Source organism: Anoplolepis gracilipes, chromosome 4, assembly GCF_047496725.1.
Source record: "Anoplolepis gracilipes chromosome 4, ASM4749672v1, whole genome shotgun sequence".
Classification (NCBI taxonomy): domain Eukaryota; kingdom Metazoa; phylum Arthropoda; class Insecta; order Hymenoptera; family Formicidae; genus Anoplolepis; species Anoplolepis gracilipes.
In genome coordinates, this window is record NC_132973.1 from 11,592,696 (window position 1) to 11,620,356 (window position 27,661).

Here is a 27,661-nt window from a genome sequence, read left to right on the forward strand (position 1 = left end):
TTTCCTATTTACATACGATTAATTGTAGTAATGGTTAATGTGCAAATATTAATGCACGTTCCTATATTCATCATTCTTTTATTGATAGACGGCATTCATCTATTAAAAAATTAAAAAAATCTATTTAAAATGTTTTCTCTTTTCACCAAATAAAGATTAGTTATAGATCAATAAAAAATTCATAATAAAAAAATATATAATTACAATAATAAAAAAACTTTTATATATAATTTTATAAGTAAACTTTATAAGCATTTGATTTGAGTCTACAATACTATAAGTATTAAGTATTAATATTAGTATACGGAATATTAATTTATACTTCAAATGTATTTCAGACTTTATACATATATCATTACTCTTATACCAAAACCAGATGTGCAAATTTTTCACTAATGTCATTTTTTCCCTTAATTTCGGACATAGATTCTATGCTAGAGATGCTAATGCGATAACAGTAGTAAATCATGTCAAATTTGAGGTATCAATTCACGAAAGTAATAGAAGCTGATTTTTCGGAGCAAGTTAAATTTTCAAATTGCAATAACTTAAAAGTAAAATTGCACATTCATGGTTTTAGCATAAGGGCGACAATATAGAATTCCTTTTTTATTACAAAATTTGTATATTTAATATTTTTAATTACAATATTATAATATATTTATATAATTATATATTATATAATATTATTATATTGTAATATTTACTTTTTATTATTATTTAAATAAATCTAATATTAATTTATGTAAAGTTTTGTAGTTTGTTTAATTTTATATCGAACAATTAAGAAGACATATAGAATTTTACTTTATGACAATTTTCTACCATATTTTATCGGAACTTACCAAATTAAATATTTCTCCAAAAGGAAAAAAGTAAAAAATTCATTTACAACAAATTAAATACACGTAATACGTTCGATGCTCAGGCTCAGACATACACGCTTATGTAAATATATTATTATGCAATCGTGTGCGCAATATAAAAAGCATATCAGTCAGAAATTGCCAAATTTGGCAATTACATCGTTCTTCTCACAATCAGTTAACTGAGCTATAAAGAAATAATATATAAAGTATGAATATATAATTGCAAAAATATGTATTATTTGTAAGAAAGTTTCGTCAGAAAAATATTTGTACATCAAGCAATTAACTTTTTTTATTAATAAAAAATAAAGAATATTTTATATGTATGTGTGCGTGTGTATATATATATATATATACAAATTTAATAAATTAAATAAATAAATATAGATAAAATATTTCAGTAAATTCAAGAACACATGCAAACATAAATACATATTTCTAGAAATTAAGAATATTCTATAAAAACTCCGTGACATAAAAATTTCAGTGATTTTAAAAGTGATTTACTGATTAAAATATTTTTAAATTAATTAAATAGAGGGAAAAGCACCTATATGAACTTAGAGCAGCCAATTTAAAAAAAAAATTAAGTTTTTAATATTTAAAATAATAGCATTTTGTTCGTAGTTGTTTGTAGTAACAATAATTTCGTTTGTAGTTTTATCCACTAAAATTTTTTTAAAAATAACTCGCACTCAACATTGAGATCTTATTGTTTAATCCGCTTGCGAAATTTGATTTAGAATCATTTGAATCAATACAAACAACTAAAAATTCTAAAATCAAGATTCAAAGCAGATTTAAGATATCTCAATATCGAGTGCGGATTATTTAAAAAAAAATTTTTATTTTTTAATAAATATAACAAAACTGCAAACAAAATTATTGTTATTACAAACAGATACAAACAAAATGCTATCATTTTCTATAAAAATTAAAAACTTAATTTTTTAAAAGTCAAGTGCTAAGTTTACACAAGTGGAAAAAGCACAATCTTTAGAACATTTTAATATAATATATAAATACAAAATAATTTTATTCACACATAAAATATTTTGTAACCTATTAAATGATCGTCGTAAAAACTAGAAAAACTTATTATCACAATCGCGAAAGTTAAAGCAAGTAATAAACAAGAGTTAAATCCGTAAAAATTGCTAATAAAATTGAACATATGGCATTTTGAAAAAAAGAAACGTCCTTGCGACGCAATTATCGCAAAACAATCATTAGTGACGCGTTTAAACGCAAAGTATAGCGGCAATGGCGACACGATACACATGAGTATTATGTATATCACAAAAATACCGTTACGCTCCGGTAATAATTGCGCCAGGTGTTTTGATATAACGAATAATTTTGACTATGACATTTGTAATGTAGAGCCAATTGCAATAATTATTTTTACAACTTGCATCTCTCTCAAATAACATTGTCTCGGCGAAAACACGTAGCAATCATTATTATTATTACAATCTTTTCCCCAAAAGTTTTATACGTGATTTCCATGCAATATAATGTAAGGTTATTTTTTTCATAATCCTAATAACAATGGTTATCTTTAAATATTTTTATATTACAAAACTTATTTGCAAATAGAGCCAGATTTGTATTTCTTAAAAATGTTGTCTCGATTAAGCATACACAAATTATATTTTTATAATTAGTTGAAAAAATTTTCTACTCGCAAAAATTATAAATATTTTTCTTAATTCTTCTTTTCTTTATCTTTGGAAATAATTATAATTTTACGAAACAAAAGATTCGTAAAAAATAAATATCTATTTTATATTTTCTCGTCGCATATATTAAATATAAAAGAAGGGAACAATATTCAATTCAATTTAACATTCTTGTGTACTCGCATAATAGTCTTGGTTATTATATGTATATTACCATCATGCTATCGTTTGATCTACGAGAGTAAATTTTTCACATAAATTTGATAAATACAAATAACGCGCGATACACGCATATGTTCATCGCGGCGAGCTACCATTTGAACACGATAAATTATCATTTTCTCACACAAGATATTGTATGTTTGCTGACGTACATAATTTAATAAACTTTTTGTATGAGTAACGGCAAGATATAATGTCGAAATGTGCGCAAACAATGTGTATATAATAGAAGAACAATTTTTCATGCTGTCAATTATGGCAGTATATATTATTAGAATGTATTGGAGCATCACGTACACGCAATCATACATACACAATAAAAAGTGGAATTTTAGAATTTTGAAAAAATTGTAATTATTGAGAAAGAGACTTGAGAATAATAAATAATGTAAATAATGTTTTAATCGGATGTTGTACAATTGCATTTTAATTATAACAATTATTATATATGTATATTAAATATGCGTAGATTAAAATTGACATTAATTGATATTGTAATTATACTGCTAAATAGTATTTTATCAGGTATCATATCAGATATCTACCAACGATTGCGCGCGCTTTCAATCGACTACAAATTTATAGTTTGTGATATATTTTATGCGACACGTTAATCAGATGGATCAAACTACTACTTTGAAAATATTTGCAATCTCACTGCGTTATATACCAACAATATTCTATATATTGATATAATATATGTTGATAATCATTCAATCACATATATAAAGTTGAAATCTTCAAGTAGGACTCACCTGATCAGACGCCACGCCGAGCTCGATGCGTGTCCTTGGTATATCCTACGACTCTTATCGAACAGAAACACACTTTTACGAAAGTGTTTCGAAAGAAATAATTCGCGCACTCGATATGTAAACGAAATCGGGACGGATTCACGCGCCGCGACATGCCAACTAACGGCGACGAGCGGTAAACGTTGACTGCGCCTGGCCTGATCGTACGCCGTACATAAGGCACGCCGTGCGCCATGCGCCGTGCGCCGTGCGCCGCCGTACACCGTGCGCCGCCCGCCACCCGCCGCCCGCTGCCCCACCGACCGCCGCCGCGCGCTATACGTAGGACATGGCGCGAGGAACAGACTGACTGACGGAACGGACAGGTGGGGTGTAGGTGTAGGTAGGAGGTAGAAGGGGAGGAGGAGGGAAACGCGGCTGCGTAATCGAGATCACCCGCGACGAATTTGAAGCGACTGAAGCGCGGCGTCGAATATGAGCAACATTTATCGCGCGATAAATTTGCTTTAGCTACGTTTTCTTTTTTTGTTTGTTTTTTCTTACACGCGCATTTAGACAACATTGTATGTACATACATCGTGAATTTGACAAAGAAAAAGAAACATACGTAAACATATTTCTATCACGCGTGATAAATGTAATGTGAGTGAATTTATACTTAATTAGATGTAATAATATTTTGTCGTAATCATCCCGTCGACCATTTCGCCCTTTTACGTACTAGGTACTCGGACACTTGTAAATCGATTGAAAAATCGCAATTACGATCGCGCATACGGTAATTAACGCGATACGATAATCGTTCGTGATGATTTTGCACAACATTCTCAACACTTATGTCACACACACGACGCATTTAAAACGAAACAATTACGTGTAAATACGGGACACTGACGATTGACGACACTCGGACTCGCGACTCACGATCTGGAACGCTCGGAACTCGGAACGTTGTTTAACCATAGACATAAAAAGCATATAGATTCGTAACTAACAATAAGAAAGATATATACGCACTGCTAATTTCATGTCGCTACGCGCATTGAAAAATTCAAATTACGTAGACATGCATATAATATGTATGTATATGTTGCGAGAAATCTCGATCGTGAAAATTATATTTTAAATTATTAGATCCAATTATACTTATATAAAATACATCTTACAATATACAACAAAATATATTTCGCGTAACATATTGATATCTCGATAAATATCGATTATATATTTTTATTTATTTACTGTTTTATATTTTTATATTCATTGTCAAAATGATTTAAAAAATCGATATATGTAAAAAGGAATTACAATATATGATATTAATTAAAAAATTGCGTTAAGACCGCCAAATATTTTACATTAATTTATTAATGTCTATTAAAACCATGTATGTGTGTATGAGATATATTTTATGAGATAATTTTCTCTGCCCCCAAATATTTATTTAAATTACTTATTTTAAATGTCTCATTATGTATTTAAACATAATATGAATTTAAATACACAATGATTATGTATATTAATTTTAACGTAATAAAAAATAATTTTTATTTCAATAATATGGTTATCATTGAACATCATTACGAATTAATACAATTATTATATTAATTTTAAGGATTATATATTCATATTTGAACACTATATATAGTGTGCCATTATAATTTTAAATATTATTATTATAGCAATAGAGAATTTTAATGTTGATTATGATTTAAAAAATTGCAAAAGAATGTTATCATTATTAAGACAAGATAATTATTATCACATATATTGTGTAATTTGGTTAACACATCAATCAATATCCGAATTAATATCTTAGATTATAATTTCGATTAAATTATAATATAAAACAATTATATATTATTAAAATATCTTATTTCAATGTGTTTTAAACTTTTGATGCTTCAATATATATATACAATTGACGAATAACATAATATTAATCAGATAAAATAGAAAATAACAATTTTGAAAATTTATTAATATATATAATGATATTATAATTATTATATACAACAGCATATTCGGATTTTGAGTAATCTTGTGTAGTAAATCAACGTGAGAAATGATGAAAAAATTATTAGAAGAATAATGTAAACAGAGACTTGCACACACAAAAACGAACATAAGAGAAAGACAGCAGACAGGCAGAGAGAGAAAGAGAAAGAGAGAGAGAGAGAGGGAGAGAGATATCTGTAATTATATTTTTCAATATAGATATAACGAGAACTTCGTGGCAGTACAGTTAAATATATTTGAAAATGCATTTATGGTGATGTATATTTATTATTTGTATGCGTGCGTGTTAATTAATAATATAGAATAATTGAAATATTAATAAAATATAAATTCTCTTTTGGTTACCCTGGAGCATCACATGCAAATCGATGCAATCGATTGCACATGTAATACATATATGTTGTAATCGCTTGTTTATACACATTAATAATGCAGAAAATTATCATAATTTTGTCTCGATGAATCTGACAAAGAGAGTTTCATATAATTCAAACATTTAATTTTATTGAAAATTATAACGACAAATAAAATCGTAAGGAAATTTAAATAAAATTTGTTAAATTAAAGAAAAATTGTAATGTTCATAATTATATATTAATTATTTCATTAATTTATTGAATACATTTCATTAAATTTCGATTTAATTAAAATTAATCAGCATTCATAGTAGAATTGACTCAAACGTATTTTACATTTACTTACAATTAGAGTTATTAAAACATTTTATTCGTCATATTTGTACAGAATAGAAAGTGCGTATTATTTGAAAGAAATAAATAAACCCGAATTTAATATCACAAACCTGACATAGATGTTACATTGTTTTTAAATTTTGTTCTTGCAAATCGCAAATCAAACAGATGTAGTTGATTCGCAAACAGAGAATTGCGCGATATCAATACGCGACCTTCCTTCGTGCGAATATCATATTTATATTTATATATGTATAATAATAATAATAATAATAAAATAATAATAAAATATAATATAAATAGTAAATAGCTAAAGTCACAATATGTACGCATCTTAATATTTGGCGTGAATCACTTTTAAGACTACGGTGTGCTTATTACGATATTAAGGATAAAACTACGAAACGAGAACAAAAAAATACTAATTCATTGTATCAATAAATCAATTATTAAGAAATTGGCGAATATAAATTATAAAAATCGGAATTCCGCGAGTAAACAAATGACGAGCGAACAAATCACAGTAACGACATTATTTCTATTCTATTATTTCACAAGTAACCGAGTCTTACACATGTCAATACAATTATATACATAATTTTTCAACATCAGATATCACACGAGCGCGTTACAAAAATCATAATTGAAGAATCGCTGTAGAAAAGTGAGACTATATATTATTAGCAATCGAGTGGTACAGAGCACTATATTAAAATAATATTGATGATTCTCTTAATTGAATCAAGAAGAATTTTGACAGATACTTTTATATATTCCAGAGAAATTTACTTTCTAATATTGCTGAGAAATCTTTTTTATCTTTTTATTTTTGGAATTTCCAAAAATTCCAATTTTATTTTGTACTATGTTTTAATTCCAATATAATTTAAATTTAAAATATTTGTGCTCTTAACTGTTTTAATCTAGAATTAAAAAATATTGGTATATATATATATACATATTTCATAAGCTATAAAAAATATAAAAATGTAAAAATAATTTTGTGCGCACTTGTGTGAAATTGGTATGTGTTACAAGCACAATTCTTAATTATTTTCAGAAACAGATACTTTTGTTAATTTAGTGAACTTAATTTCAAATTAATTAAAGTATACTTTTTTATTAACTTGATTAAAATGACTTTGTCAATGTTTGTCTTTTACTTTCTTATCAACATCTATAAAAATAATTTTAATAATAGCCATATTTCTTCCCTTTTGCAACAGTGCATGCACTTGTTCGTCAATTTATCAATGTCATATTTTATTAGTAGAATATGATTTCACGATCTTTACAAAAATAATTCTCTTCTTATCTTTTCTTGAGCACAAATTTAATATGCACTACATTTATGCAATATTTCAAAATCGCCTAATTCATTTTGTCTGTGAAAATTCTTGCGGTATTGTTATTAATGCCAATCTACTTGCATCTTTTTAAAAATTAAAGACTAATCTTTTTAAATTTTTGATCTTCTACTACTTCATTTTTTCAATCTTACATTTTACCTATCAAGACATTATTCAATATATCTTTTAGTCTAAAGTCGTATTCCTACTTAAGACGAATTTAATTTAAAACGAAATATGTAACCAATAATATTATATAAACAAGCACACTAAAGACTAATAAAATTAATTTTTACCACTTAAAATTTCTTTCGCGTTATGGAAACGAAAGGATTAATACAATACTCCATTTATATGCTTTTTTACCTACAGCTAGACTTATGCGAATATTCGATACAAAATAATCTACTTAAATGCATTTGGCATGTTTTGTTTTTAATTCGAAGCCCGCCCGTTTCAATCTCTATCATCATCGTTACTCTCACAATCAAGATCCACATTATTCAATATACTTTTCAATAATATTTTGTTACAATCTGCTTCCAATGCTGGATGATTCAGAACCAATTGTATCAACATCGGTTAGCATTATAATTAAAATTAATTAATATACATTGTTTATTCTTATATTCTATAAAAGGATATTTCTAAAAAAAGGACGTATTGCAACCGGGAATAATTGTTCGCAGATCTTTCAGATTAATCCCGAAAATTAACACTGGTAAGTCTAAGTTATGCGTATATAATATATTTAATCCGGTTTCTCATCATTATTTTTTATTAAAACTCTCGCACTTTGCCTTTATATATCTGTCTTTGGTCTCTGTTATTTAGTTTTCAACAGTAACAGGAATTCTGTGGAAATATATGCGCATCTGAAAAGTCTTGCATTCTCAATATTTTACGCTATTATATATTACCTACAAAGTTTGAAGATCTTTTCTTGCATCAATAGAATCATAGATCAATAAAAAATATAACTATATTTTGTAGAAATATATTTTCAGTTAAATCATTTTACAATACTACTTTTTTTTATCAAAGAAAATATTCTTAACAAAGAGATATTGTAACTTTCGAATCTTAATATAATTATTATATAATTTGTTTGTAGTTTTATTTAATATTTTGCTTCTCTAGATAACTGAAGAAGAAATTATTGTACAATAATTGTTTTCAAAGCTTAGTTTTTGTTTACTTTTCGTTGAAGCCGTTTATATCTGTAGATTTTAGATTTGCAAATTTAAAATCTCTAGGAATTGTGAGACTCAAAAAATTTTTAAAAAAGATTTAATAGATTTAATAGATCATTTCTTGATGTGCCAATTGTTACTTTAGCTACTTTCTCATTTCAGACGCAATTTAATAGAATTTAAAGTGATGCAAAACTTCTTGACGCGCATATACGTATAATTAGGAAGATAGTCTTCGATTTCGACGAGACTTGCCTTTCCGGTCGTCTTGCGCCAGAAAGCATTGATCAGTTTTAATTGCTTCAACCAACATTACCATTGCACAATTGGTGCTTCACTTTTAAAGCAATTACACTGAACTTTGGATTTCGTGCATCAGTGATTAAATGTTCACATATCCTCGGTACTACTAACCACCTTAAGCCTTCACCATTCGTCATCACTTTGTCCTGTTTGCATTCACTAAAGCACTCGGTCTCACGTGAATATTCTGCCGGTTGGATTTGCTTCTACTGGCGACTGTCGAAGCGTCAATCACCGATCTTCGGCTTTTATCTAATCTCTCCTTCTCAACTTCTTCTCCGTCCCTTCTTTTGCTCTCAGACTTTTGAGCGCGACTGACCGGCTTGCACGCGATCCTCCCTGTTTTTGCCTCGCCCTCGTACGTCTTTCTTAATGGCTGCGGAGTGTAGAATAAGCTGAATCGCTTCGTCCGCGTCGTCGGCTTCTGCCTAACTTCATCGCGCAATTCATCGGTTGAACTAAACTTTCGCGTCGTAACTTGGTCGCCACTGTGTATTTCGTCAGGTGATCTTTTTGGCGTGCACGGTGAGTAGCAACTGTATCTCTTGCTCCTGACATTTCTCGACTCTATCGGGTTTTTCTTATTAATATATCTTTCATGGCGCAGCTTTACCGGTTCGTTCTTTACACATTTGTCTGTTTCTTGAACTCTCAAATTGTTGCAGTCTTTCTTATCAAGCTGAATGTCCAACTTGGGCGACCTCAATGCGTTCAGGGCAGTTGAATATTGCATTCGGGGCTGTAGCATCTTCGTGACGGACTTATTCTGATCCTGATCCTGATTAACTGTGAGTTTCGAAGAAATTTGCAAAGAATGATCCACAAGACAGTTATTTTGCTGCGCGTATCGGAAGCTTACATTTTCGAAGCTATCAGTTGACTCCATGCTTTGCGTCGAGCTTGATTTTTGTCCGCGTGTCAAACGCGCGAATTGAATATTTACAAAACTATCGGAAGTCTCGATGTCGTTGCCAGTCGAACTATCACCGGTTAAACTGTTGCTCGACGTTGAGACGGTCGTGTTACTATTGCGAAAGTCATCATTATTAAACCTGCTCTCGCTATTATCGCGACTCGTACCGCACAATTTTTTTTTATTGCATTTACTGTGCCAATTCGCAGCGGCAAATTTACTCGACGACTTGGGCGTCTCGCAGTTTAAGTCGAGATAATTTGTTTCCTTCGACGACTTTTCATTCTTTTCTTCGTCTCGATGGTTAATGGGAGTTGCAGTAGCCTTTATAGTAACTTCATCGCAATAAGTTGACAAACTGCTACGATAATTACATGTGTTTAAATTTTCCGAAATACTGTTGAGCGAAGAAGTAGCGCTTTGCGACTTGAGACGACACCGTTGCATTCTATTGTCATTCAAATTATTTATCAGATCGTGCATCGATCGGCTCAAGCTGTGAATGTTTCTCAAACAATCAGGACTAAGGAACACCGGCTCATCCTCGCTGTGATTGCCGTTAGTGAAATCGATCTCGTCGCAATCCTGTTTATCTTGCTTTCTCGAGATGTTGATAAGCTCCAGTGCGTCGCGATGATTGACATCTTTCCATTCAATTCTTGTTTTGACATGATCGTTCTCCTGCTGTTGACTACGCTGCTTTTTAAAGTCGAATTCAAAAGTAGCCAGCCTTATCGGCTTACACTGCTGATTCCGGTATTGCTCCGTCGGTGCGTCGGTGGTTGCTGCTGCGGTCTGCTCGCCTCCTAGAAAGCTCTGCTGATATACAGAGGCGGGACAAAAGAAAAGAAAAAGCACTGCTACAGATACAGCAAACCACTACGGAAGCTTCCTTAGTCTTCGTGTAATCGAAATGAAGCTAACAAAGTGCGATGGATAGGTTTTCGCTCACACCACGCTCGTAATATAAAAATCCCGCCCAGAATAAAGCAGAGAAAATTTCTAAATGACGAATTTGAAAAGAAAGAAAAAGAAAAAGAAAGAGAGAAAGAGAGAGATAGTTTCTTAAATAATTATATTTCTATATAAATGAATTAAATCTATTTTCAAAAAAATGTATATATGCCTACATGTGTGTATATATATATATATATATATATATATATATATATATATATATATATACACAATTTATATACATACATATATTAGATTGTCCCATAAGAGTAATGTCATTTTTTTGTGCAGTAAAAATAGTCAGCACTTTCAAAAAAGATAAATTTTTCAAATGAGAATTTAATAGAAAAATTGATAGATAGCTAGCATGCTACTATATATAATAAAGAATATGTACTTGATTAAAAGTAGAAATTTATGCGAATCTTCTCTTATCATTCAAAAATTATTTTAAAAAATACATTATATTTATACAATATATGATATATGTATAATTTATAAGTAGATATATTGTCTGTGTGCTATCTCATCTTTTCATGTAGCGTAATGTTGGCGAAAGAAATCGTGCTCAAAATAATAAATGCGATAGCAAACGTTCTATGTAGGCAAAAACTATCCAATATTAATCTTATTTTCGATGCGAATGAGAAAAAAATTTTAAGCCATGCAGGAGTACAAGCAACGCGGCAGGATTGATTTTTCTAACTCGTAAGATATAATACAAAATAATATATGTATACTAGTGACAGTTACCGCGAGCCACGGATGATCTAACACATCCTCAGCACTGAAGCGAAGTTCCGGTTGTGCTTGCAGCATGTTCGAAATTAGTTGCTTTGCCGAATCCGATACTGTGTCCCAGTATGGTGATGTAAATTCATACTGGCCGCTCAGAATACGCTCGAACAGCTCCTCCTGTTCATTCTCTACCGATACGAAAGGTGGAAAGCCACACAGAAGAATGTACAGAATCACTCCAGCTGCCCATACATCAATCTAAAAACAAATAAATAAGATTTATTTTATATGAAATGTTTTCAAAAAAAAAAGAAAAAAAAATCTAATCTACTATATACTGAATAATATGTTTAGACGGCAAAATAAAAAATTTATTTATTTATTTTTAAGTAAATATTTCTTACATACATATATGTATGAGAAATTAAATTAATTCAGAAAACAAGTTAATAATTTTAATTCATCATTCTTAATTAGTGAATTTATATGTTTATATGTGTGTGTGTGTGTGCATTAAAAGAAATACTAAAAATACTAAAAAAATATTATAAACATACTTTCAAACCATATCCGGTTTCGGCGAGAATTTCAGGTGCCACATAAGTGGGAGTACCACAAACAGTATATAAAGGTTCTCGCACTACTTGTGCGAGTCCAAAGTCACCCAGTTTCAAGCATCTAACGTGACTACCATCCATTTCAACTAGGAGATTTTCCGGTTTAACATCGCGATGTACAATGTGATGTGAATGTAAATAAGCCAAAGCGGAAGTCAGGTGTCCAATCATCACACTTGCCTCTGCTTCAGAAAATTTCGTCGCAGCTGCGATTGCGTCAAACAAATCTCCCCCCTAAAAGCAAATAGCGTTATAATTCCTATCGTTAACATTTCTTTAATTATTACGTTAGTGTGTTGTGTTAATTGAATTGAATTAAATTAAATTAATGACCATGAAGCTCCATTAAGCTTTTATTTTATTTCAACGCACCTTGACGAGTTCCATGACTAAAAACAGCTGATCAGCAGTCTCTTGCTCCGCAATCAAGCTAATTATATTGGGATGGCAGACTTGCCTCAAGATCGCCACCTCGCTTGCTAGCATTGTTTCTTTCCCTTGACACTTGTATTTATCCACAATTTTCATAGCATATTCAGTACCAGTAGATCTAAAATATCATTAACTTGAATATATTATGTTTTACATGTATCTTGTTTTTAAATTAATTATTAATCGGCTAAGTTAAAAAAAATATCTTTGGGGCTAAGATAATAAAAAGATTTAAAATAAATTAATACTACTTTTTATATTAATTATAATATTTCTCCATCTCCCCTTTTATATAAATCCTTATTAAATCTTCTTTTTATATGTCATATATAATTATTTGTCATTCATAAAATAATTATTGGATGTATTTTCTTAAGTTTAAATTAAAGATTTTATCATTTGTATTAAAAAAAAAACTTATATATATTAAATTATACATTATGTATATTATATATACTTATACTTACTTATGAATGCAATGCCTAACGACAGCAAAGTTTCCATCTCCAATGACATGCCCCACAGTATAGTGTAATCTCAGTGGTTGAGGCAGTATTAAAGATGACGGACTAGGAGTCCTGACTTGCGGCGTAGTGAGCATCTTCTTGCCAGACTTTCTCGGCATACGTGGCATCGGACCGCTCTGTCGCTTAGAGCTCCATGGACATCGTCGAAAACTCTGCACGCATTTACTTTCCTCGAAATCTAGCTCAAAGTCTTCTTGTATAGACTTCTCCGGACCATAGGCCACGAAGATGTCGTCATTGTCGAAAAATTGCTCGAGCGAAGTGACTTGCTGACCCGACAATGTGTACACCTTTCTTACCGCTCCAGAGTCAAGTTTCACCGCTTCTGTAATCGCCTCCATCGCATGCTCAAGACTCGGCGCATTACGTTTGTTCAGCAACAATCTCACCACTTTACGCGGCTTGGTACCGTGGCGGATCAGCGTCACGATGCGTGCTTTCACGCACAGCGGAATGGCGCTGATCTGCCTACCGGTACCACCGCCGCTACCGCTAGCTGCTGGCGACTGCGGTAGTCCGGATAAAGAGCTCCCTCGGCGGACCTTGGATGCCGAATATTCGACCTTCTTGAAGATCTCACCTTGACCAGACACCACGTAACACTTGCCGTCTTCCAAGTCGCTAACGCTCTGCACCTTACGGCCGTCCATGGTATAGATCGCACGAACACCGTTCGGTAGGGTCACGCTCGACACCAAGGCACGTGTCAGGTCAGACGCAAGGCTGTCGAAGCTGCGATATCTTTCTGGCGTTACTGCCATTACCACGCCCGTATAATATTTATCTCCATTGCGAAAAAATCGAACTCTCTTGGCCTTTTTGGTAGGCGGTGTCCTGAGAACGTTTAAAGTGTGTCGCGATGTGATATCCAATATCCTTTCATCCAAACTCACTATGTTAGACGAAGTGAGATCACCGCTACCACCTGCCGAAAAGTTGCCACTGCTAGACGGCGAAGCGCCTTGGTTTAGTGGTTCCTCCATCATTCTGTAACATATGTGTAACGTCTTCTTATTATTGACGCAAAAAACTATTATTTTATATCTTTGAATGCGCTGTCTGTTTTCAATACAATTCTAGTGTAACAGAACTTATATTTAATTATTATTTTATATCTTCCAATATGCTCAACATATATAACGTATATATAAATAACTATCATTTATAAAATCTTTTTCAACATACATATATTATCTCCTAATGTAATGTGTATCTACAGCATAATTACAGCAAAGAGAAATAATTGTTTTATAATAATATATTTACAAAAAGAAAAGTAATTTGTTGAGCAATATTGTTTACGTAATTATTTAAAAAGTGATTATAATTCATTATTTTTCAATACAACTAATTAACATAATTTACACATTTATATTACATGTATTATAACTAGATAATATCAGAGTGATATGTTCAAAAGTATATAAATTTATTATCTCTGACATTTATATCTTTGTAAGTTTATTTACATTTCTCTCTCTCTTTCTCTCTCTCTCTCTCTCTCTCTCTCCCTGTAACATATTAATTGTAAAATAACAAAATTATAAATTATACCAGATTCTACAATTCCATTCATTACAAATACAAAGTCATTTAAAAATTATCGCAAATTCTTACTGTCAATAAACTAGTCGATAGACAGATATTCTCTAGAATAGAAAGCATTTCTATTCTAGCCTCTTTACATCCTTATCAGCAGCAATGAGTCATACACATTAGAAAGTGCACTTGAAAGCAGAATTTTATCCGTTGATTATCAAAATGATATCAACCAAAAGCACAGAAATGCTAATCTACATCTAATGTTTAGAATTATTATCACAAAAAGAGGACAGGGGACAGGGGACAGGGGACAGGGACACATGGACACAGATGGACAAATGGACAGGATGCAGCGACAATAGAATGCACTTAACCTGCTTCCATTAAAAAATCGGCGATCGGCGATCAATGATCGCCGAACACGAGTTATTCAATAAGCGTGCATCTACTCTAACTCACCTGCTCGTAGACCGAGCAAAACGCGATCGATCGTCTCAGTAAACACGAGACGAAAAGTTAATTTACACAAAACGCTATAGACCTAGCGTAAGTCACCACCAACGAGCTTAAACGAGCTGACATTTTCGTGACAGCAAGTAGCAAGTAGCGACTCAAACGGTCAAGAGTCTAAAACGGCTGCCTGAACATAAACATTTCAAATATATAGACCACTGAGCTCTATAACATACTGGAGCGAACCTTCTCTGTTTTATAAACAAAGAACGTTGTGTCCGTAAATTAGAGGGAGACACATAGCAGTGGTTGGATCTCTGTCTCTTTTTAGCTAAGATATTATAATACATATATACAAGCGACGACACGGCGATACGGTGACCAATCACAGTTTTGCTATCTGGTGATACTAAATAGTTTTATCAGAAAAACAAGACGGTGATTGGCCACCGCGTCCCATGTGCAGAAGTCATTACGTCATATTCAATTTGTCTCGCTTTGCCGATGTAAGATGGCGCCATCGTGTCGTAAACCTATTATTTATGTTTAAGCACGAACAATAATATCCAGTGGTGTTTGAACGCGGTAATGAGTTGTGTCGGTTTCGTCGAAATATGATAAAGAAAAAAAATATTTGTGCGTTTATTCCGGCCAGTTCAAGACACGCGTATCGGTACACGGATATTTATTTTTGCATCCGAATTTGCATTCAATTCTGCAACTGCGGGATGTTGATTCGTCCAGAGAATTCGCTCATCGAGATAGTCGGGGTAAATTGTTTTCTCCTCATTTTATATATTGATATTTTATCGTTTGACAAATAATGCTTGCGCGATCAAACATATACTTATTCCAAATGCAGAAAATATATATATTTACAAAAAAAGTTGCTAATATAAGTATATAAAACAAGCGGTTCGATGAATGCGCGGAAAAAGGCAAAGTTAACTAAACGTGAAATGTGATGTGAAAAATTTGATCAATCTGAATTCACAACACATGTTGACACTAGACGTCTACATTTTACGAGCATATTTAATATATAGGGCATTTATTATATATTACCCGCTTATTCCGTTTAAAGTAATGCAATTATAAACTATATTGAGATTAACGCGGCGAAATATACGCAACGCGTTTCGAGATGATACGACGTTCTTTCTCAAGCTTCTAAAAATACGTTTATGTATATCCATTATAAATCTATTATAGATGTTGATTACAGAGTGTTTTGATTTACAGCGACATAATTATTACAAATATAAGCACATATTTATTTTTACAAGTAACAACGTTTATAATTGCATCAAATATTCAGGTTAATAAAATATAGACATAATAAGTATTTTTGTTCCAACAATGAAAAGACTAAAAAATAATTAATTTAATTACGTATTAATTTGCTTTGTTTTGAATTCTTCACTTTTTATTAATTCAAAAATAAGATGAAAGTACTTGGTGATCCGGTGAAAATAAACGCCACGTTTATTGGTAAAATATAATTGTTAATTATCGATTATCTCAATAGAGGACAGTGAGATGTCATGGGTTAGGTGACATAAACTCTAGACAAGTTTTTCCTCTTCTTTCAAGCAAAATTATCGAAACTTCTTTGTAATGTAAAATATTAGCAAAAATATTAACATTTTTAGTTCTGCTGTTCGTTCTTGGTGCGTTCAATCAAGCAATCTTGGTACTAGATGATTTTTTCGTTATTTTTTTAAATCTTTTATTAAATGCATAAGAGAAATATTTTAAATCTTGTAGTATTATTTATTTTTAGTTGTTTACTGTTTTCACAATATGTATATATATAGTACTATGTTTTACAATAGTTGTACAAATTTTTTCCTTTTATATATATATATATATATATAATTATATATACATATGTAGTTTTTATAGATGGACATTCAATTTATCAAAATTATTTTTCTCTTCGATTTTGACAAACTTTTATTGAGAATCCATGTGCCGAAAATTTTAGTAAAGTTTTAAATGGATTTGTTATTTTTTTTTTTTTTTGTTGCATAAAGAAAGACAAATTCACAAAAACTGTACATTCTTGAATTATTACGCAAGACATTTTTATACCATTTCGGCTAACAATAAGTGCGGAGAAAATCGCTTGTTTGTTCGCTTATTCGTATCTACCGCGCAAGTAGTAAGAGCAGGTAAAACGAACAGGTAGATAGGTAACCGTGATTACCAACCCATACACAGTAATGTTTTATAATGGAGATCATGTAAGGTGGCCCAAGACGAGCGAGATGGCAGCGTGCAGCATTTTCTGCCTGCCTCCGCCCTCCGTTCACCGCCCACCGCCGCCGTTATAACATATACATAACACGGCGACAACGGTGGGTAGTGGTGGTGTGGTAGCGGTAGCGTGATAGAGTAGTAGTGTAGTGGCTGGTGGCGGCAGCGGCAAGCGGCGGTGGTAACGCGACTCGTAGTCTGGAGTCTGGAGTTCTGGAGTTCGCAGTTTCGTTCGTCGAGCGTTCGTCGTCGGTCGAAGTTGGTGTCAGTTGGCGGTGTATACGCGCGCGCGCGGGTGTAGAGGTGAAAAAGTGGAGGTCGGAAAATAAAATTCGGAGGGGGAAGTAATTTTTTAGTGCAATAAAAAAAAGTGAGCGATAAAAACAGAGAAGAGTCTAGCATTAGAATGGTGAATGCGTGAAAAAGAAAAAGGCAGAAGATGAAAAAGATCTGGAGCCGGAAAATGCGGTCGCGACACGTCGTAGCAGGTGAGTCAAGTTCCCTCCTCCCTCCCTCTCCCTCATGCCGAGTCAACGCGGTCGCCATCGCTGTATGAGCGTCGCTAAGCCACAGACAATGCAAACTCCGAAAGCGTCTAAACGCCAGTTGCATTATTCTAGAAATATATTTCAAATCATTTTGATATTTATATATATGTATATATAAATACACGCACGTATATTTTGATTTACAACTACATCTTTATACGTGCTATCGAGGGTCTCGAATTCGAATGGAAATTATAATCGAAATATATGACGATTTGCACGGATTTATAGTAAACGTGAACGTGAGAATCGAGTAAACTTTATGGTTAATTTGATTCATGTTTGTGCTAAAATATTTTGCCCCATGAAAAAATTATATTTAAAATAAAATTCTTATTATATCAACAGACTTGAATAATAAAACGTTGTAAGTAGATAATTCCTATATCGCGAGAGACGGTAACGCAGGAACGAATTCACCTTCTTGAAACAAAGTTCCGTGCACCTTGCATTTACTTGACATGACCTGACATATTGTTTTGAAAAGAGCGCATTGTGCTAGACTTAAAAGTCTGACAGTCCAACCTTTAGTCAACAGAATGGCCCTTTCAATCAAACCGGCGCACATAAATTTTAATAACAAAGATATCGTGGAATATCTAAGAAAATAATATTTTTCAAAAGGACTAAAAGTCATAAAGTCAGGAGATTAAAATCCTTGTAAATTATAGAATTAAATAAAAAAGACAATGAAATTGGAAGAAAAATTAGACAAAGTTTAAAAGAGAAATTAGAAGAAAATCGAATTGAAATTAAAAATTAACACATTGCCAAGTGTACGCTTTATATTAGCTTTGGTATTTCAAATATTGCAAGTTATATATCGAAAAACTTTCAAAGTTTTGCCATTGCACAATTGAGTTTGTTCAATTAGATCTAGATCTAGATTTTCCTTGGTTCTACACAATATTTTCCGTGCAACTCGCAACACGATAACGAAACGGAGCATGCTGAATCTATTGAAATCTCTCGCCAGTGAGTTCGATACCAGATACTATGATGAAGAAAACTTTTCCTTAGCGCGTTGAAATTGAATTTTATTACATTAATATTATAAATTATTATTTTATACATAAGGTGTGTAGCATTTCTACATATAAAGTCACACATTAATAACATCTAGTTTCGTTGAACATTTTGAACACGTATTTTCAGGTATTTTCTTTTTTTTATTATGTTTCCAATTATTTAAAATTAATTTAATCGTTTATTCGTAACACAAAGGTATTGTCAAATTTAATTTTTTTTAAATTGTTGTCTAATAATTAGTTATTTTATATATCTAAAGGAAAAAATTTACATTTGTGAATTTATATTTGATATTACTGGAAAATTATAATAATAACGAATATGAGAAAGTTATAACTTGCATGTGAATAATAGATGAGTTTTCTAACGAATATGTGATAAAGCAGTTAGGCGCTCTCTTTTAATACATTATAAACAATTATTAAGAATGTGAGAATAAAAGTTCGAGTTGCGTGCGATGCGATATTAATCGCAGCATAAATTAATCGCTATCGGTTGGTTAGGTACAACCAATCCTGCGATAAACTTGCAAAAAATGGAGCATTTAAAGGCATTGAAAATAAAAATTGCAGAAATAATATTTTTATCATCTCTATTTATTAGATACATTTTTTTTAAAGATAATGATGTTAAATCATTTGTAACACTATCTCAGTTTTGCACATCTAGTTACAGAATTGGATACAATATCTTGAAAAATCAAATATCGTAAAATATCACGAAATTTATTCGAATAAATTGTTTGAAAAAATTTCAACATTGTTAATAAGGCACTGCGTTTTAAAAATTACAAACTAATTGTAAGAACGATTAAAAGACAAAAAAATTATCATTACATATAATATCATTAAATAATTAACCGTTATTTAATTTCGTGATTTTTATGAGTGTTGTCACATACACAAACTTCAACTTCATCATTGAAATGTAAAATTACTTCCAATTGTGTACATATATGTGAGTTATGATGAGAAGTATTTATGAAATCACTAGCGATTAGAATTTGAGTTAAACGAAGGAATGGAGTAATTAAATCTATCGAAGACATGCTATCAAATTTTTGAAAGCATGATGTAATCGCGCTGTTCTTACAGAATTTTTGATAATTTTGTCATCAAATAGGAAAGCAGACTCTTTTTTTATTTATGTCTCAAGGACTTATTTCTATCCGAATTTTCTCCTTATATTCTGTTGCATCCAATTTTATTTTATTTTTTTAAATCGTTACAATCGTCATTTTCATCTAATTTAATGATCAAAAATTTTAATTATATGTATAGTTTACCAACACACGCACTCACGCACGCATACACATGTACATACACAATCATAAGTGTTTAATGTTTAGTTTATATTTTTATATCAAAATAAATAAATTTTTCAAGAATTTTTACAAATTTTTATGGAATACTTAATAGAATCCTACGTTTTCTAAGAATTTTTAGAATGCACTTTTGAAATAAACAAACGCTTACAGACACATTATTGTCTCATCGCACGAAACATCCGGGGACTTTCCCTTACCGTTGACAATGCATGCAGCATGACTTTTTCTCAAGTCGGAAAATTTTTTATTCAGAAAAAAGAGACCGCACTTTTTTTTTTTTTTTTTTGTATAAATAAAAAAATTTTTTGTAAAAATATACGATTGTTACATACATGTCGCAAGCGAAATATTCTTCTGATCTGACAATGAATATGTAGCTGCGAGCTTCCGCTCTTATGCGTATCTTTCCGGTTGTGCATTGACCGCGTGTGAACGTGCACGAGAGAAAAAGAGAGAGAGAGAGAGAGAGAGAGAGAGAGAGAGAGGAACGGTGCTCTTTCGTAACGGTATAAACTTTTACCTCTTCGGGATCACCGGTGTAGATCAGTGACCGACCCGAGAGACCACTATGATGACCCATCGTCTCTAGACACGACAATTACAAAAAAACAAGCGTTTTTATTTAAATTAATTAAATTTTGGAATTTTTTATTGTCACACATATAATATAATTTGTTGAAGTAACAATTATTATGTTTTTAAGAGAAAGGGGGAGAAATTATGTATGTATTGTATATAATAATTAAACTGGATTTTTACTTAGTAACATACACTAATCACAATAAACTTTCCATTTATATGTGTCGAGTTATTAAAAAAAATAAATGTGACTTTTTGAAAATTTTTTGTTCGTGAGTGGATTATATTTATATTTGCCGAGTTCTTGCACATTGTTCCATTTTTCAGAGCTGTAAAAGCTCATCAAATTCATTGTTAGGAAAATATGTTTTGTTCACTCCGTGAAAGACATTTTAAATCAGGACGACATGTGGCTTATCACCGTTTAGAAATTTCTGTGTCTCACGCAATTTATGCATTCTTTTCATATGAAAATGTAAACATCAAAGTACGTTTAGATAAGCGAGAATTTGTACAAGAGCACCATTCGTAGTATAATCGTAGTATATCGTTTCAATTTTTCAAACAATATCGAGAAAAATTCTTTAAACAATGAATTTAGAATCTTACAATTATAAAAATATTAGCTTAAAACATTTTATTTACAGAATCTTAAATTTCGATTTCACGCGATAAATAATTTAAATAAATTAATTGAAAATAATCACATTAATTTATTCCAATGATTGAAATATAACAGTATATAATTTATATAATAATGTTGTACAATATTTACTTTGCTTAAAAAGTATGAAAGTCACACATACCTCTATACTCAATCAATGAAAAGAAATCAATATAATTGTAAATGTATTATAATATCGTATACTATAGTATATCTTAAGATAACTTAAAAATATTTAAGATGCGCATGCCGTAAATAAACGTCAAATTTTTCCAGATATTTAAGAATTTTTTTGAGTAAAAAATATGAAACGTATAATTTTTATGATTGTAATATTCTGAATATATTGGAAAATATTAATCCTTGTCCCATTTCAACATTTTATCTTACATATAAGTCTTTGTACTAGATTTTATACAGTCAAAAAATTGCGTTTATAAAGATAAAGAATATGATAACACGCCTGCATTTGCTGCGCAATATTGGATTACGCTTGCGATATTCATTGTCAGATGAATATACATACATATACATATATATGTATACAAACACATCTTCTGTAGAACGCGTGACGTCCATTCAACATTTCATAAATTCGACAAAATTTATTTTTGTTTTATATAAAAAAAGATAAAAACAGTTACGTGTATTTAAATAATTATATTAAATAATTGAAAAAAATAAAATTATATTAAAATTAATTATAAAACATAGATTATTAAAATCTCGATGTAATAAGGAAACATTTATCATTCGGGAATTTTTAAACTGAAAGAATAACAACATGTTATTAATATTAATAACAATATGTTATTTTTGAAATGTTCTGTGTTTTGCATCGCTTTTTAATTTCGGAACAGATTTAAAGAGAGAGATCGTAGGATGTTTCCAGACTTTATCGCGCACATATGTATATACACGATATCAATAGCCATGCCAGAAGAGGTCGATAGTTTCATAAACATACGTCGTTTTCTCTCTGAAAAAGCATTTACCGGAACGTCATCTCGCATGAGAGTACAGAGTACAGGCGGACGTGTGTGACGCAATTGTTCTACGTGTCGCCTGTCAATTTTATATCGAGCACTTGCCGGTACTTGACACGACGCCTCGTCGCTCGTCGCGTTTTCGCGAATAATTCTGCGAATAATTCGTCACGACCGTGAAATATCTCGAGTGTATTAAACTCGGTTTTCTGCCACAAGCGTAATTAATACTCATCACACCTTACGTTTATTGTATTATATCACAATTTTAAACGGACCTGCGGACATGAAAGAGTTTTCAGAAGACTTTTACCTAAGTTTACGTCGTTCACGTTCAAAAAAAAATTTCTAATAGCAAATTCGATCATCCGCACTATACCGCACTAGTGCATACTAAAGGCTGCTATACATGAAGATATATAAATTAAAAGGAATTATATAAACATTTTAAGTAATTAAAATTCAATCATGATATATTTGTCCGTCATTTTTTTTTAGTAGAACATACATTATCCATTATCAAAGTGTTTATATATTACATCATTATACTTACAATACTTCATATATAGAGCAGCCTTTAATATGCATTAGGGTGGTGTAGTGCGGATGACCGAATTCGCTATAATACGATTAATGATCAACTGTAAAGTACACGATGTAAAATAGTTTTCTACATGTTACAATCGCAAGATATTTTTTTTTATATTTAAAGAACATACACGGAATAGATTATTTTTATAGCGATATTAATTCATGTTATTGAGGATAAATGAATAAAGTGTTGTACAAGATTTGGAATTATTTAAATAAGAGAGCCTTCTCTCTCTCTTTCTCTCTCTCTCTCTCTCTATATATATATATATATATATATATATATATGTACATATATATCGCGCGTACGTTGTGTGTACAATACAAGCATGAAACAATTTCAATACCTAGGATTATAAAGATAAAGTATTTCTATACGATTGATTGCGAAAGCGCGGTCGCGATGGAAAACGCAGCGAATCGAACGAAAGTTGCATCCATACGAATGTGCACGATACCGGCGTTAAATTACAGAGCCGGTTCGCGCTGCGTAATATTACGCTCCACTCGCTCGCGCGAAATCCGAATGTGAAAAATAAATTCCGACACACCTTCCGACTCGTCGGTGAAGTCGAATAAAACGCGCGATTATTTCACAGAACGATTCGCCGGAAAATAATTTCTAATTGCTGCAAAACTTGTGCGCGCGTAATTTGTCTAAAAATAAATCCTTGTTTTGCCTAAATAAATATTTCATTGTAATATTTTCAAGATTTTATGTTCAAGACAATTAATTGTAAATAAAAAAGTTACACTCACACACATAATTATTTTAAGAAAAAATCCTTCTAATTAATTTTCCAGGAAAGTGTACTGTGTTAGTTCGAAAAGAATAAAGATCTTAACTTTTCTCAGGATGATAATCGCAAGAAAAAAGAGAGCACATGGCTGTCTTGAGTGGCGCCAGAACCCTCGGAGTCCAGTATTTTCACCAACAAAGACATTTCACAGATCTCGAGAACTCTCACTCGTACCTAATTTGGACAATTAACAGACCTTATTTGACTCGAATTCTATGCATTTGCTTTCTTAAATAAAGCGACAAGAAAATGCGTTTAACACCAAAATAACATTGTCAGCAAACAGTAATTAAATGCACTATCTTGTTAATTTTATTAATGAATTAATAAAAGTTGAATGGACTCTACATATTTTAACTTTAATGATTTTCTCGGTAAATTATTAAGCATATTTCAGAATGGAAATTGTCTTATTTTTTTTTTTATTTTCCTTTAATTATAAAATTTAACTCAATATATTGTTTTACAATTTTTCGTGTACCTACGTAAATACGTAGATATATACATTTTTTCTTATATATATATATATATTTTTTCAAATCTATTGTGTAGGTTTTTTTTAAATTAATTTTAGTTTTTTTAGTTTTTATTTAATTTATAATAAGTTTTTTCCTTGATAATATTTAGAATATTATCTTTTTTTTCGCAAACATGTGACATGTATCATAACAGCTGACTCATCAGCGACCATATGTAATAATTCCGCATGCTATAATTCTTCCATACTTTGTTGTACAATATTATAAATATTTTTATTATATACAGGATAAATTGGAAGTATTTTTAAACTATTTATGGTATCTTCTTTTGTGATTGTTTAAAATAAAAAAAGAAATTATGTGACAAAGACAAATTGTAAACGAAAATTTTAAATTAATTTTTCTTATTACATGTCTATTTTTCTTCTAAGTGTTAAACACTGAAGTTGAAGATAGATTGAATGAGAAATAACGTATATACCAATTTACATCATATAATCTAAAAAAGAATATTATTAAAGTTATGAAAAGAACTTTTTGAATCTAAATGCTTTGGCTTTACGAATGTCTAACTGCAGGATTAATTATAAAATACGACCAAGAAATTAAAAATGGTATAAATTATATTAGAAACTATTCTTATTTATATAAGCAATAATTATTTCTTAAATTTATTAATTATAAAATACACATTACACACTTTTCTTCATTTGATTGTACTGATTGAAGATACCTGAATTTTACGGAATTGATTTAGAGTCACTTGATATTAGAGAAATATCAAATAGTTACAATATATATATATATATATATACACACACACACACACACACACACACACACACACACACACACACACACACACACACACACACACACACACACACACACACACACACACACACACACACACACACACACACACACACACACACACACACACACACACACACACACACACACACACACACACACACACACACACACACACACACACACACACACACACACACACACACACACACACACACACACACACACACACACACACACACACACACACACACACACACACACACACACACACACACACACACACACACACACACACACACACACACATATATATAGAGCTTTAATAAATCATAAAATCAAGATTGTGTGATACTAAATATAAAAGAATCATCGGTGGTCGATATACGTTCATTGATATATGGTTTTCTAATTTTAATTTCATAATTTTTATATTTTGCTGTCTTTGTTTTACAATTAAGTGTCATTACTGACATGGATTCTTTTACGAATTTTTACAACGATTTCCTTGTGCTTTTCTTGGAGTTCTTAAATGAAAAGATTTATCAGAAAATTTATTAAAAAAATACAATATTTTTGTATTAATATCTTATTTTTGCGAAAGTTCAACTGTTTATATTTTCTCTCTGCATATAGTTTTTACAAAAATAATACATGTATATTACACATATACGGAATACTTGAAATATTGATAATGATTTATTATATAAATCTTGAATTTCCAAATTCTTTTTATTATTTAAAGACTAGAAAAACAAAAATTAGATTAAATTCTCAATTAATAATTATTATAATAACTATTTTAATAATTTAAAGTTTATATACAGTCCTTTTTAATTATTTATTTACAAAATTTCCTTAATACCCTGGTTTCATTACACACACACACACGCATATTTTTATTTTATTGTTTACTGTTTCAATTTTATCTCGCTGAAAAAAAAGAGTAAAAATTTTTAATGTAAAATAAATATTAACAATTGTAAACCACTATTGTAGAATATCCTTGCTAATGATTATATAATTAGATTATTATCTGATAAATTATTTTAAACATTTGTAATACTTTTATAATACTTAAGCTATTCATTTATGGCAAGCGTGAATTAGATTTCCCTCTATATTGTATATCTGATATATAATCTCAACAGAGAGATGCAACTGCATATCTTATTCTGGATCCTCTTCTATCATTATTATGAGTTACCATATAAAATTGCATGAAGTCATGTTGCCGCGCGTTGTCTGCATGTTCATTTTTCCTTATTTGAATTTTCATCACCGATAATAATAAATATATAAAATCAATTTTATCACAATTCAAACTGCATTTATATCGCATATTCTGTTTCGTTTTTACATAGACTAATTTGAAATTAGAAAAGAAATTTATTGGAAGAGAGAAGATGCTAAATATTAATTTATTATGTTTGTTCATACATCTAGCATTTGTAATCGATGATTGTCTGATCTGTAAAAGTACAACTATTATATTTCTATATTGCAATATTAAGAAAAATACAAAACATACATCGCATATTCGCGAAAAAATGTGCTTATCCTTGGAATGCCGCATCGATTGTATATCTGTTATACATATGAATTCTTGATAGGACAGCATGTATGCGATAAGAGAAATCACGCTAGTTTATTAAATTTATTTTTCAGTCAATTTCACCCAATTACGAAGATTTATGAGAAAAATATCTGGTTTTTGCAAAATTAATTTAACAATAAGATATTTTCACGGAGGATAAATGACGGTTGATGATTTTAAATAGATTATGACAATGAGATCTAGACAATTTAAAAATCTAAAAAGTGATTAAGAATCTATATAATAAGATAAAAAGTTAGGAAAATCAACAATATTAGTTTAAATTATTTTTTAGAAACAAAATAATGAAGAAAATTAATCTCGATTTAACTGTAGTATAAATATTTTACGAGTAATTTTTCTAAATTAGTTTAAAAAATTAAGAATTTTTCTCTCCATATTATTAGCTATAAAAAATGTATTAATAATATTTCAAATATAGAATAACTTGTATGCGTTAATCACATTTTTCATTTAATTTATCGCAATACGTATGTATATCAGGAATACTCCTTTTTATTTCTCACGATATCGTTTGATACAATTCTACATCATAGTATAGCTGCGTTTCCTTTGGATGCTCGCGTACTGGAAGCGTCATTCTATTTTTTTTTTTCACTAATAATGAGCAACAAAGATAGAACGATGCTTTCAAACGCGTGAGTATGTCCGAATGAAGGAAACGCAGTCTATAGATAAAAGAACTTACGGAAATTAGGTAAGTTT

General features: G+C 30.7%; 3 protein-coding genes across 5 annotated transcripts in view; 1 reads left to right on the forward strand and 2 right to left on the reverse strand.

Annotated features, from left to right (window-relative positions):
* Sick (sickie) overlaps positions 1-3,796 on the reverse strand; it is a 183,905-nt gene extending 180,109 nt beyond the window's left edge. Inside the window, exon 1 of the mRNA XM_072891062.1 lies at positions 3,529-3,796. The gene's annotated coding sequence lies outside the window, so the exon portion shown is untranslated. The remainder of the gene's footprint in view (positions 1-3,528) is intronic.
* A 1,780-nt stretch (positions 3,797-5,576) lies between these two features.
* LOC140665230 (uncharacterized) lies at positions 5,577-15,447 on the reverse strand. Of its 2 annotated transcripts, none has more exons than XM_072891067.1 (6): positions 15,270-15,447; positions 13,209-14,255; positions 12,682-12,859; positions 12,250-12,543; positions 11,708-11,950; positions 5,577-10,813 (listed from the first exon to the last, which is right to left on the reverse strand). In XM_072891067.1, the coding sequence occupies exons 2-6, from the start codon at positions 14,252-14,254 to the stop codon at positions 9,221-9,223; spliced, it is 3,354 nt and encodes a 1,117-aa protein (XP_072747168.1). In that variant the 5' UTR covers position 14,255; positions 15,270-15,447; the 3' UTR covers positions 5,577-9,220. The 2 variants fall into 2 exon arrangements, with proteins under 2 accessions (XP_072747168.1, XP_072747167.1); XM_072891066.1 differs by having other exon boundaries at positions 5,577-10,816.
* A 2,193-nt stretch (positions 15,448-17,640) lies between these two features.
* Positions 17,641-27,661, forward strand: part of Crb (cell polarity complex component crumbs) — a 37,284-nt gene continuing 27,263 nt past the window's right edge. Inside the window, exon 1 of one of the 2 annotated variants that reach the window (XM_072889607.1) lies at positions 17,641-18,010. In XM_072889607.1, the coding sequence (XP_072745708.1) occupies positions 17,962-18,010 (49 nt within the window). In that variant the 5' untranslated portion in view covers positions 17,641-17,961. The remainder of the gene's footprint in view (positions 18,011-27,661) is intronic. The other variant, XM_072889608.1, reaches the window with a different exon arrangement.

What these genes read in the sequence shown, in the direction of transcription:
- LOC140665230 (XM_072891066.1), bottom strand. Translation starts at nt 14,254, where the DNA reads ATGATGGAGGAACCACTAAACCAAGGCGCTTCGCCGTCTAGCAGTGGC. An exon ending in AAACCGGATATGGTTTGAAA is followed by an intron (nt 11,951 to 12,249) that starts GTATGTTTATAA and finishes ATTTGTTTTTAG; the next exon opens with ATTGATGTATGGGCAGCTGG. An exon ending in TAGATCATCCGTGGCTCGCG is followed by an intron (nt 10,817 to 11,707) that starts GTAACTGTCACT and finishes TCTGTATATCAG; the next exon opens with CAGAGCTTTCTAGGAGGCGA.